Source organism: Camelina sativa, chromosome 13, assembly GCF_000633955.1.
Source record: "Camelina sativa cultivar DH55 chromosome 13, Cs, whole genome shotgun sequence".
Classification (NCBI taxonomy): domain Eukaryota; kingdom Viridiplantae; phylum Streptophyta; class Magnoliopsida; order Brassicales; family Brassicaceae; genus Camelina; species Camelina sativa.
Genome location: NC_025697.1, coordinates 6296033 through 6309072, shown reverse-complemented (window position 1 = coordinate 6309072; position 13040 = coordinate 6296033). Strand labels below are relative to the sequence as shown.

The 13040-nt window shown below is 32.2% G+C and overlaps 3 protein-coding genes across 3 annotated transcripts in view; 1 reads left to right on the top strand and 2 right to left on the bottom strand.

The window, feature by feature from the left end:
- Positions 1–4037, bottom strand: LOC104735493 (beta carbonic anhydrase 2, chloroplastic-like). Its single transcript, XM_019234918.1, has 9 exons — positions 3879–4037; positions 2460–2526; positions 2086–2235; positions 1952–2000; positions 1713–1829; positions 1494–1547; positions 518–603; positions 334–439; positions 1–166 (listed from the first exon to the last, which is right to left on the bottom strand). Exons 2-9 carry the CDS (start codon positions 2510–2512, stop codon positions 2–4), a joined length of 780 nt encoding a protein of 259 aa, XP_019090463.1. The 5' UTR covers positions 2513–2526; positions 3879–4037; the 3' UTR covers position 1.
- On the bottom strand, positions 6435–7581 carry LOC104735492. The gene has a single exon (XM_010455300.2). The coding sequence runs from the start codon at positions 7433–7435 to the stop codon at positions 6635–6637; it is 801 nt and encodes a 266-aa protein (XP_010453602.1). The 5' UTR covers positions 7436–7581; the 3' UTR covers positions 6435–6634.
- Positions 12561–13040, top strand: part of LOC109124808 (serine/threonine-protein kinase BLUS1-like) — a 6154-nt gene continuing 5674 nt past the window's right edge. The window contains exon 1 of the mRNA XM_010455299.2: positions 12561–12886. The gene's annotated coding sequence lies outside the window, so the exon portion shown is untranslated. The remainder of the gene's footprint in view (positions 12887–13040) is intronic.

Sequence of the window (13040 nt, the reverse complement as noted above, 5' to 3'; positions counted from 1 at the left end):
TTCATATAGAATGAACGGGAGAAATTCCATATTGGAGTCCCCAAAGCTCAAAGGCGCCATTAACAAAATCATAGTAGCCTCCCTTCAACGCAAGTGTTCCTTTCGCAACCCCTTCTCTCACGAATGGATATGTCAATAGGTTTGCTAGTGACACATTCACTGCCTCCTGCAATATTCATACATTTATATTAGAAAACATTGCGATTAAGATAATGACATTGTCGTTCAAAAATAATGACATTAAGCTATAAAACGAGTTATAAATAATTTGACTATCTAATATTCTAATGAATATTTAAAGTTTAAGTGAAAACAAATGGAGAATATACGTACCCTTTCACATCGGCCACACTGGTCTTCAAATTTTGAACTTTCACTTTCTGCCAAAACCTTTGTCTTTGCTGGTAAACAGATTTTGACCCAATCCTCTATGAAATCACTGCAATTAAAGTAGACATATCATCACAAAATCCTATATAATTATATAAATTCATTATAAGAAAACAAAAAATATTACGTGGAGTTGTTTCCATCAAGAGCAAATGACATAAGTCCCTTGATGCCACCACATGCACTGTGCCCTATCACCACAATGTTTTCCACCTACATTCATAAATTTCCATTAAACATCAATCTATATGTATTGATGGATATACTCACATCAATTAATCACAAATTCACAATACGTATACACACTAAACACAACCCGGCCCAATAAGGACCATTACGTATCCCCGCAATTTTGGATTCCCGACTCCATAACTACGTCTATTACATGTGTTTTTCTCATCGTACCATCCATTTATAAATGTCATGTCATACCAACTAATATGTAAGATTAATATAAACTAACATAGTAACATGCATCCTATGCATCAAGCAAGTTTTAAAAAAATCACAAAAAGCAGTCTAAAGATAGAAGAATATATAAATTTATATCGGGAGAGATTGACCTTAAGGTGCAAGACAGCGTATTCAATGGCGGCTCCAACTCCAGCATATTTGACCTGCAATTATATATTAAAAACAGAAAAGCCTCGTCATGCCTTCTTATGTCAAGTCAAAGTCAAACGCTCCGTTTGAGTCAGAATGTTCTAGAATTAATAATCCGTCATCCGTGATGTATATATATAATAGAAAGTGTTTACCTTGTCAAAAGGAGNTATGTATTGATGGATATACTCACATCAATTAATCACAAATTCACAATACATATACACACTAAACACAGCCCGGCCCAATAAGGACCATTACGTATCGCATGAGTTCCCCGCAATTTTGGATTCCGATCCCGACTCCATGACTACGTCTATTACATGTGTTTTTCTCATCGTACCATCCATTTATAAATGTCATGTCATACCAACTAATATGTAAGATTAATATAAACTAACATAGTAACATGCATCCTATGCATCAAGCAAGTTTAAAAAAATCACAAAAAGCAGTCTAAAGATAGAAGAATATATAAATTTATATCGGGAGAGATTGACCTTAAGGTGCAAGACAGCGTATTCAATGGCGGCTCCAACTCCAGCATATTTGACCTGCAATTATATTAAAAACAGAAAAGCCTCGTCATGCCTTCTTATGTCAAGTCAAAGTCAAACGCTCCGTTTGAGTCAGAATGTTCTAGAATTAATAATCCGTCATCCGTGATGTATATATATAATAGAAAGTGTTTACCTTGTCAAAAGGAGGAAAGTGTTTACCTTGTCAAAAGGAGGAACCATGTTAGCGATATTACGAACCATGAAGGCATCTCCTGGATGGAAGTTTAGTATGTGTGATGGGCACACACGTGAGTCCGAACAAGCAAACACCATGTACTGCACAATTCATAATATACGACCATGACCATACAATATAAATCTAAACCTATACTGATATACAACAGTATGTATATTTGATTTGAGTTTGTTTATTTATTTTATTTATGATGTTTATTTACCTTTGGGCTTTGACCTTTGGCGAGTTCACCGTACAAAGCAGGATTCGTCCTGCAATGAAATGACTTGATAATATTACCGAATTATACACTTAACAAAAAAAAAAAAAGAAGGGAGAGATGAAATAATTATTTACTCGTATTTCTCCTTCTTGAAGGTAACGAAGCCTTCCTTAATACGTTCGACAGGATCGAAAGTTTTGCTGTCAGACGACGAGACTGTCTGAAGTTCCGCAGTGATCTTCTTCACCTTGGCCACAGCCAGATCCTTAAGCTCATCCTTCTCACTGCCCACATATTATATAATTTATATTGTTACCCGATAAAAAAAACGTTGTGAAACTAAAATGATAACTCCATTTATTTTTCCTGATCTTCCTATTTTGATTAAAAACCCCAATTTCTTAAAACCAAAAATTAATTTCCAAGAACTATTATATAAGTATATAATTAAGCCTCCCATTTTACCAAAGTCTTTCTTTGGTTTTCTACATCTCTAATATTCACTTACATGAGAAGCTTCTTGAGTGATTCGATAGCGTCTTCGTATGATTCGTTTCCCATGCCTTCTCAGTTCTCTGTGCAAGTTATTTGACCAACACAAATTATTTATTAAAAAAATATATTTCTCTTAATTACCAGAAATGCAATTATTTTACCTTTTCTAAAAAAAAGGTAATTAACCAGAGAGAAGATGAGAGAAAAATATGACTTGTATCTTGTATATATATATAGCTTTTTTTGTTTATTACGTACATTTATTTATTGAAATGCTTTTTGACAACAAGAAAATCATCTATTTGAAAATAATATAAATATTTTATATCAAATTTGGAAATATAATAAATTTTAGTATTTGTAGTCAACATTTTTATAAAGAATTAATTAAATCATTTAAGATTATACATATACTTTTACATTATCTTTCTAATTTATAACTTTGGATTTTAATTCCATATCTAAAGATTATAACTTATAACTTTGGATTTATTTATTTATTTTACTTAAATTGTAAGAAATAAAGAATACTCACACATAATATGGCCATTAGTTAACTATAACTAGCCAATAATTAGACAGGAAACAGAGAGACCGGATCTGGTTGTACTAAGTACTAGATTTTAAAGATTTGAAGATGAACCACAACAGAAGTGCACAACAATACTTTTATGAACCCACCTATGCAAAACATATAGTACTACATTTTAGTACAAATTTAAGTAATAGTTAGGGGTAAGTATCGGACTATATATATGGTTTAGGACTTAGGAGCTAAATCAGGTTGGGAAAATTGAATAACAGTAAACGTCATTACAAATTAAGTAGAATTGGATATATAGTTCTACACACATGATCCATATTACATATTTAGCCATGACAAAAATTACACGTGTCTAGATATTTGAATGGTTAAGAGTTAAGACTTGAGAGGTAGGAATGTGATGGCTCAAGATTTAGATAGTGGGAATGTGGCTTTCTCATAGTAATGATTTTAAAATTTTATTGAATGGATTTGATTTAGTTCTTTTTTTTTCCCTCGCTACAAAGATTCTGAGTTTTTATCTTCTAATCTAATATCCTCGTTCATTGCGTGAAAAAAAAAAACACGGATTGTTTAATTATCAAGACAGGTAGAGAAATGGAAATACACGTATGTTCCAAGATTTTTGGAAATAAAGCGAAATTACTTTACACGTACACTCACACTAACCTCTCTAACGTGATTGACCAACAAAGTAAGTAACACGCATGTATATGACATTAGTACGTATATATATATATATATATATATATATATATATGAACATATTAGTGTATATACATATATCCCTACTTACTAAAGAAGCAAGTACTGAAATCCTTCTTAAGTACACAGATTAAATATATAAGAGAGAGAAAGGGAGAGAAGATTGTATATAATATAGTATACCCAATTGAGGTGGTGATGACTGGAACAAGGTGCAGCGCACAGAGGCTACGTTTGCGGATAAACGGAACGAGAAGAGAGGAAGATAAGAGACAGGCGATGAGAGGGAAGGATATTTATAATACAAAGTATATATGAAAAGTAAATATCCCTAGTAATTATAATTAATGTAAAATCTTTGTTATATGAAGACTAGCTAATTAAATAAAGGGAGATGGGCATTCGGGGTCTCATAGTCATAGATAAGGAAAGCGAAAGGTGAGGTGAATAGAAAAGTCTCTTTCTTTTCTTGTGGTGGAACTTCTCTCAAACTTTTTTTTCCCAATTCTTATTTAAATGTTATTATCTGAGTTTGAGTTATCACACTAATGTTTTATATAGCCGCTAAGCTATAAGCCCATAACAAGAATTGGTTTAAACGTAAGGAAGAAATTATTATTTAATATTTACTGAAAGTTGAAATTTTCTCGGATATTAAGAAGAAAAAAAAACTAGTGGTACGGAGATGTAGAAGAGACTGATGGGTGTGGATTTTATGTAGAGGATAAGATCCTATCATCAAAACAAGGCTATACTTGAATATATTTTTGATAACCTTATCCAAATAAACACCTAGGCCCGGCCCACAGAGGAAGCAAGTGAAGCCAAAGAGTCGGGCCCAATATTTTAAAAGCCTATTTTATTTAAAAATCTGTTAAAGAAAATGCCTTTTTTTTAGAATATGTATAAAGTTTTTTTTATTTACATATAAAAGACCTTTTTCATTTGTAGAATATGTAAAAGGCTTTAAAATATTAAGTGATGACCTTTTATAGAAAACCTATAACTTTTGTCATAGGTGAAAAAGACACATTTTTTAAATTTTGCGTAGGGCTCTCGTTAATGTTGGGCCGGCACTGTAAACACCACGTAAGGATCAATTTATGTTTATATTTTACCTGTTTTGTAGCTTTTGAAGCAGATGAGAAAGCAGTCTTCGAGTCTGATGAGCCATTTAAATTTAAAGAAATTGTAGCCCGAAAGGGTGCAAAGTTTACAGAGCAAGGAACATGAAAGTAGAGCAAATTGTTTACAAAAAGTGCACTATATACATGAGAACAAAACCTCTTTGCATGGATTGTTTACAAACATGTAGTTATGCTATCAAGTATATATAAAATAGAAATTGTAACTAATGGCGAGAAAAAAAAAAAAGAGAACTAAGCGAAAGGAAAAATTTAAGAAACTAACACACTCTCTACACTTTATGATTTATGCATGCAACTTGACTTCTCCCGTATTCCCGCCTTGGCGATTAGTCGGTTAAACAAAATCATTACTAGCCTCTACTTCCGCTAGGTTTGGGAGAGAGGATAAATTTAGAATGTGCAAAGGGTTTGATTTGCTACTTATATGTATTGTGTGGGAGGGTGAAGAAACTATGTCGACATTTTCATTTAACATGTGAACACTCCCATATCATTATGTCAGACAAAACTATGAAAAGAACGATGGCGCCCGAGGCCTTGTCTTTACTTACTTGCTTTGTTTCAGTTAAACGAATCACAAGACATTAGTTAGGAGTAAGTGAGTTTATCTTTGGAAATGAGAGATGGGGAGATATATGTTACATAAATAACATTTTGATTAATATTTGTATCATGAGACATTGTATAATTGATTTTGACCAATCATTATTAAATTAAACCTTTGTATGCACGAGCAAATTAAACATATACCTGCTCTTATATATATATATATATATATATAAGAAAAAGAAGAGAAACTGTGTTTTGTTGATGTTGAAATAAATGCATCTACTCACTAATTACTCAAGATGAGGCATCTAAACCATAGCTTGCCATGAACTTTGTGATATATTCATCTAATTAAAGTGAACCTTAAATAGTTAAATGTTTTCAGGAACTTCCTTACATATAGTGGAGACTAGTCAAAATGCAAGTGGACAACTCATAGAAGAGAGGATGTTCTCACTGAAAGGAACTGATTTGTCTAGTCAAGAAATGTTATTATCTTGGAAGTCAAGAGGGAATGTCACAACTCACAACAACAACAAAAAGACTCCATAAAACTTGATACATATAAAGAGAGTTATCCACATTGAAATGTTCAAAAGTGTGTATAGTTTGATTAACAAAAAATTCACTAGCAAAGTGCAATCTAGACTTGACGAATAGACCTTCTGCTTTCTCGCAGCCACTAAACTTAATTAAAAACAAAAAAAGAAAAAAAAAAGTATCTTCTTGATCATTGCGAGGAAGGTGGGGAAAGATCCAAGAAAGAAACCATCATTATAAAACCGAAACCAAAACTAAGTTACGTTAACGGTTAATTAATATTTACCTGATTAGTAGCTACAATCATGCTTCGTTAAGAGAATCATGCAAAACAAGTTCACAAGTCTATGTCAGAATCTCTTGTTTAATCTACTAAATCGTAACCAATGACCTAATCATCAGCACGTTCTATCCGTATTCAAAATCAACCTAGACGACCGATGGACTGAATTAGTGCTTGTATGACAATGAATCGCCACAGAATTCTTCAAGAGTGTCACTGTAAATAAACGCTCCCTTTCGTGAACTCTCTATTTCCTCGAAAGTCTTACAAAACACAAGTATATTTGGAGTTTAATAGCACCCAAAAAAAGTCTTACATGGTCAAAAACGAAAAACTATAAACAAACAAGGACCTCTTTGTAAATTAATCAGTTGAGGTAATAAAAAATAAAATAAAATTAGGAGATGCTTAAACTTTAATCAATGACGGAATCTGCTCATTCCGGCGAAAACGCCGATCAAATCTTGCCTGTAAGGTAAATAAGATTTTCTTCTCTGAACCACTTGAGGCTTATACGACACTGTTTGTTTCTTCCCTTTCACTATCGGCGAGCCATTACCGCTTGGCGAACTCGAAGACCCCTCGCCACTGCCACCGTCGCTGTGGCTTCTTCTCAGAAGATCCTTGAAACTGCACCGTTTGGAAGCGCTCGATGTCGAAAAAGCTCCGTCGCTGTGGCTTCTCCTCAGAAGCTCCTTGAAACGACACCGTCTCGGCTCGCTGGAAGATTTGCTCTTCGTCTTCAAGCCATCTCCTCTCGCCGGAGACCTGATCGGACTCCAGAAACATTTGCTCGGAGACATGTCCTCTGAATCGTCAGACTCCGACGATGAATGCGATTGAGACGGTGAAGATAGAGGCGGATCAATACTCCATCCACCGTAGAAAAGATCCTTATTAGACGTGAGTCGACCTTCTGCCACGTCGTCATCGTCGGATGATCGCTTCAAAGTCGTCGTCGGGAAATGGAAGAAGCTCTCGTCACCTAACGGTAATGTTTCAAACTCGAACTCTTTGTCGTTTTCGCCGTCAACTTTAACGGAATAATTATAACTCTCGGACTCGCGAACAACTCTAACGGCGGCTTCGACTAGGTCACCGGAGGCGTAGAAACTGAAGCTAGGGCTAAACGACACCGTAGAGGATAAATCTTGCATTGTCATGATATGCTCTTCGCTGCTGCTATGTGTGATAAATTCTGTATTCTTCACTCTGTTCATAAACTTGAGACGACTTGACTCTGCTGTGTATTTGTATTATTGTATATATATATATATATATATAATATATGTGAATCGAATGAGCCTGCGTAAGTGTTTACGTATTTATAGATGTGATCATGTTGTTGGTTTACTTGTGCACCAAGAGGAGGCGGCTTTGACAAGTAAACGTGATCTATTTCTTGTGTTTTGTTTAAGGATTAGTTTCTTTTTTTTTTCTTTTATAAAATAATAATCATCGTGTTTTTCGGAATTGCCGCGTCAAGGCTGACGACTTGGTGGAGACATTNTTGTCAACATCAGATAAAAAAAAAAAAAAAAAAAAAAAAAAAAAAAAAACACACACAAGATGATAAAGATTTACGGGCAAAATGGTTAACAAAAGACAAATGACATACATTTATTCTTAATAGCTAGCGCGATGGTTGAATCCAACAAGAGCAAATCTTAAGAAGATTTTAAATTTTGGTCTTAACTGTTAGATGTTTTTATAATTTCAAATTTTGTTTGTTTCAATCACTATATTGAAACAGAAGGAGTATTTTTTTTATGGACCCTCCATACTATTATTATTTAGGGTAAATTACATTTTTTTATAGACCCTCCATACTATTATTATTTAGGGTAAATTACATAGAATAACAATTGTTCATGTTTTTTATTGCAAAGTCAAACACAACTTTCATAAAATAGCTACAAGATATTTTTTAGACCAAAATATCCATGTAACTAAACTAGATGATACAGTAATTATATATGGGTAGTTAGTTTTTTTCGTCAACTACAAAGAAAATATAAATAAAAAATATGAAATATTAGATAATATAAATTTATTATTATTTCTTCAACCTCTTTTATTTTTACATTTTTTCTCTTTCTAGCGTTATAACTATTTTTTTATATTTGTACTTTTAATGACAATTCATTTTTCTCTATCTTTTAAGACCCATTTTCATAACTTTTTTTTTTAAAATTTGAATCGTACCGTTAAAAATGATTCGAGATTAATATTAACATATGCATATGTGTTATGTGTACGTACATGGTAATAAATTATATACTTTTGTGTACGTAAATATTAAAATGATTTGTATAATTATGTGTACGTATATGGTAATAATTAGCGTACATGGTAATAATTTTTGTACAAACTTGTATACATATATGAAAATACAAGGATGGAGTGTTTCTACAAAAAAAAAACATATATAAGGAGGAAGTGTATATAATAGTACACAATGTTGTACACGTACCCTACATCACTATACTAAATACATATATACGATATACGCCACATTTTACACTAAACATATACTACTTAGTGCAATATTACATTCTAAATTCAAATTTTATTTCAAACTTTTCTATCTCACATACATTTTTTCTCTTCCATTCTTACACTTATGATTACAAATTGCAATTACATTTTCACATAGATTTCAACACTTAGGATCAGTTCCTTCTTTGTCTGAGATCCCCTTCTAATGAACCAAAAATAACCCCCTTGAAGCTTATTGCAGCTCAACCAGCGGTTTATACAATTTGCCATGAGAGAAATGCTTGCATTTTCACCGGCAATCGTACCCCAATTGCAGGTTTGAAGCTAACTAATGAAACATAAAAAAATCAACAATGTCGACAACTACATTGACATTTGAAATCATGTCCTACAATACCTCACTAGTGGTCACAAGTTATTTTAATGTACATACATATATATGTGTATGTACATATGAATGTGTACGTACATATGAACACACAAGTTGTTTACAAACAAAACATTCAAAACATGTACGTACACCAGTTATTTTAATGTAACATTCAAAACATGTACTTATGTGAGAAATGCGATGGCAATCATCATAAAACGAACTATGTCATTCAATATTGTTTGAGACTAATTAGGGAGAGAAGTGAAACAATCACACATAAAGATATGTATAACTGAAGCAATAACACATTCTCTCACTGTATTCTCACAATTACAAATAAACTCACCGTTGAACATAGTTATAGAGGTGTCAAACCCATCGTTGAACATAGTTATAGAAGTGTAAAAAATATAAGCTATGTATGTTGCAGTTTGGTGTACGTACATAACATTCTTTTATTTAGTGTATGTTGCAGTTTGGTGTACGTACATAACGTTCTTTTGCATAGTGTACGTCCACAAATCCGTTTTAATGAATGACATTATTGTAATTTTGTAGTCATCTTTAACATATCTTCTTCTACAACCCTAGCTAATATTGTCGTTGTTGTTCACCGGAAATTTTCTCTTTTTCTTCTTCTCGCCAGAGTTCTACACACCCATACACATCAGAAATTTCCTCCCCTTCTTCTCACTGGAGTTCTACACACCAAAACTCACCGAAATTTTCCTCCATTTCTTCTTATCGCTGGAATTATACACACTCAAACTCATTAAATCTTCTAACACATCCAAACACGCCGGAATTATACACATAATAGTTTGGTGTACATAATATTTTGTTTAATGTATGTAATAGTTTGGTGTACGTCCATTATGTTCTTTTGTTTAATGTGTACGTCCATAAAACTGTTTTTAATAGAGGATAAAATTGTATTTTTGCACTCTTCTTCAACATTGGTATCTTCTGCAACCCTAATATTGCAGCCATGTTCACAGCTCCTCTTGAACCTTGTTTTTCTTTACAGTTTAATGTAATTTACACCTAAACCTTGTAAATCTAACATATAGTAGCATATTTTAAATTCAAAAAACTAAATTTTTTGAGTTTTTAAAGTGTTTGGAAAAACCAATAAAGCAAATCAGAATCATTTTTCTTTTCTTCTCCTCGCCGGAGTTCTACACAGCAAATCAAAATATTTCTCCTCCTCTTCTTCTTCTTCTTCCTGGATTGCTAAACACAATTTTGTTTCATCGAAATTTCTTACTATTGTTCTCTCAGTTTCCTATTTTTTATGCGAAGGAAGAAGAACCAAATACTTAAGATAACTTTCAATTTATATTTTTATTTTTTAATTAACCGAACAAGACACCTTTGAGTAATGACACCAAACTATAATTTTTTAGTTACAGGATATTTTTGTCTCTTTTTTTAAGGTGGCTATTGTGTGAAAAGTGAGATTGATTTTGTTAATTCACCAAAGAAAATGTTTTTTTTTGGACGTGATTTGTGAAATTTTCTTTATTATCTACTATGTTATGCATTCTTGTTCGACTCAAGTTGGGCATAACAAAATAAGCATTAATTAGTCCACTTGTTAATATCCATCTCCTCGAACAAGATCATTATTGAACATTATATTGGCATGTTCTCTTGATCTACATGTCGTATATTCATGTATAGAAAAAAATTTAGAGCATATATAATTTTTTCTTCAAGATAGAGAATCTCAGCAGATAGTATACGTATATATATATATATATATATATATGCACGAAAGTTTCTTTTTATATACACATGGTAGATTGAATTCTCTGCTTTATTCTTGTAGAATTTGCATATTACATTGATTATTGATATTGAACATACTAGAGTTTGAACGTCGATACTGAACATAGTAGAGTTTGTCTTGTGGATTAAATTTTTTCACTTATACTGTATGTGTTATTTTTTATTAAAAGCTATGATCTTTAAAAAAAAAACATTAAAGAATCAATTTATAAGTATTATTCCGAATTCTAATTATGAATCATCATAACGTGTGTTAACCACTCGTTCTAATTAAAGTCATATCTGCAGTGCATAGTCCGATTTGAACAATAGATTTAATCAGAACGCGAATAGACCTAGTTTTAATCATCTAATTGTTTATATATACTTTAGGTTACACCTAGAAGATCCCCATATATGTGGTCTCATTTAAATATGTTAAAGCATATATGAAAAGAGTTATTTCCATCATAAAAAGTATACAATTATAATCTGAGAATATTGTAGTCCATGTTATTTTCCAAGCACATGCGAAGAAAGATATTAGGAAAGTGCAATCAACTTTTTTTTCTCCTTCTTTTCAACTGTAGTAAAGTTTAATTTTGTCAACATCAACCGTGATCAGTTGTAATAAAATTTATGCAAAACTATTTGACTTAAGTTCAATTATTAGTTTTTTTTTCTTCGCTAATTAGCAAGTTTTTTAACGAATTTTGTTTAATTACTTTAACCAATGACTTGGTTTGTTTGTTCCTTTGGTTATTATTGGCTTATATATAAATAAAATAGTTATCGTGAAAGCAATTTCCACCCAATCAAGACAAGGGGTTGACCCCAGCAACACCTCCTCCTTGTGAATCAATCATGAATCATCTCTTCGCCAGCCCGATATGTTCTACTCCATTTTTTTTTCTTAATATAGAGTATCGGTACGATATTTGTCGATTCACATAACCGGAAACAAACCGAAAGTTCGGTTCAGCACTCGGTAAACTGGCTAGGTCATGAATCATGATAATTCAATTACTACATCAATCTGAAAATGAAAAAGTTTTGTTAAATTAGTATATATGTAGGTACTATTCGATCTCATCTAGGAATGACATTAATAGTCACTTTTTAATCATAAATGATAATTTTATTATCCTCAAAAGTTTTTGAAAATAATACAAGAAGTTATAAAAAGAGAGATTCTCAAAAATAGCATCAAAATAAGTTTTTTTTTTCCAAAACTAGCACAATATCTCTAAAATTTAAAAAATAGCACTAATTAATTTTTTTAAATTAAATTTTAAATGCAAAATACTAAACCCTATCCCTGTAAACTATACCCTAAATGTGAAATTGAGAATTCAAACCTAAAAAACAAAATCTAAAAAACAAAATCTAAAAATTAATTTTAAATATTTTAATATGTTAAATAATGCTATTTTTAAAAATTTATGGAATGTGTGCTATAATTGTCCATAAAACTTGTATTAGTGTTATATTAGGGTATTTCTATTATAAAAATCGGTAAAATACTATTATAGTAGTAGTATCTGTCTATCTCACATCTAAAGTGAAAAAGTACAAGTTGTACCGTACAAATGTCCAATTCGACTAATTTTGTGAATTGGTAAATCTAAACCGAAAACCGGTAAACAATCTAAACCAGTAAACACGGTTATTGATATTGACACGGTTAAACCGTTTCTCTTGGCTTCCCCCTCGAGATTCTTTCTGCTAAGCAAAAACCAGACGACAGAAAAGCTAACGCCAACGCAAAGAAGAGGAAGAGGAAGACTGGAGAGGAAAGAAGAAGTCGATAACGAGAAGATTAGAAAGCGAGAGATTCTTAATTTTATTCTCGTGCCTTCAATTCAAATCATTTTTGTCTCCTTTAGCGGATCGATCGCAGATTATTAAGCTCCGCCGCAATCGACGGCGGTGTCTACGTCGCTTTCGTTTTCTGCATATTACAAGGAGCAGCAGCAGCAGCAGCAAGGAGAAGTCAGCTTAAGTTAAGCCGCCTTTGATTCGACTTGAGGTCAGCGTTGTTTCTTCTCCCAGATTTGTTTTTTTCTTTCTTTTTGCTTTCGAATTCGTATTCGTTTCTGTAATGGTAGGATTTTTCAGATTTTGTTTCTCTTCCTCATCTCTATTGAGTTTCTATTTCCATGATTGGTTTTTTTTTTTTTTTT

Excerpts from the sequence above, each read along its gene's own strand:
- LOC104735493 (XM_019234918.1), bottom strand. The coding sequence starts at position 2,512 with ATGGGAAACGAATCATACGAAGACGCTATCGAATCACTCAAGAAGCTT. Across the intron at positions 2,236-2,459 it reads TCACTCAAGAAGCTTCTCAT|TGAGAAGGATGAGCTTAAGG; the intron begins GTAAGTGAATAT and ends ATATGTGGGCAG. Across the intron at positions 2,001-2,085 it reads TTCAAGAAGGAGAAATACGA|GACGAATCCTGCTTTGTACG; the intron begins GTAAATAATTAT and ends ATTTCATTGCAG.
- LOC104735492 (XM_010455300.2), bottom strand. The coding sequence starts at position 7,435 with ATGAACAGAGTGAAGAATACAGAATTTATCACACATAGCAGCAGCGAA.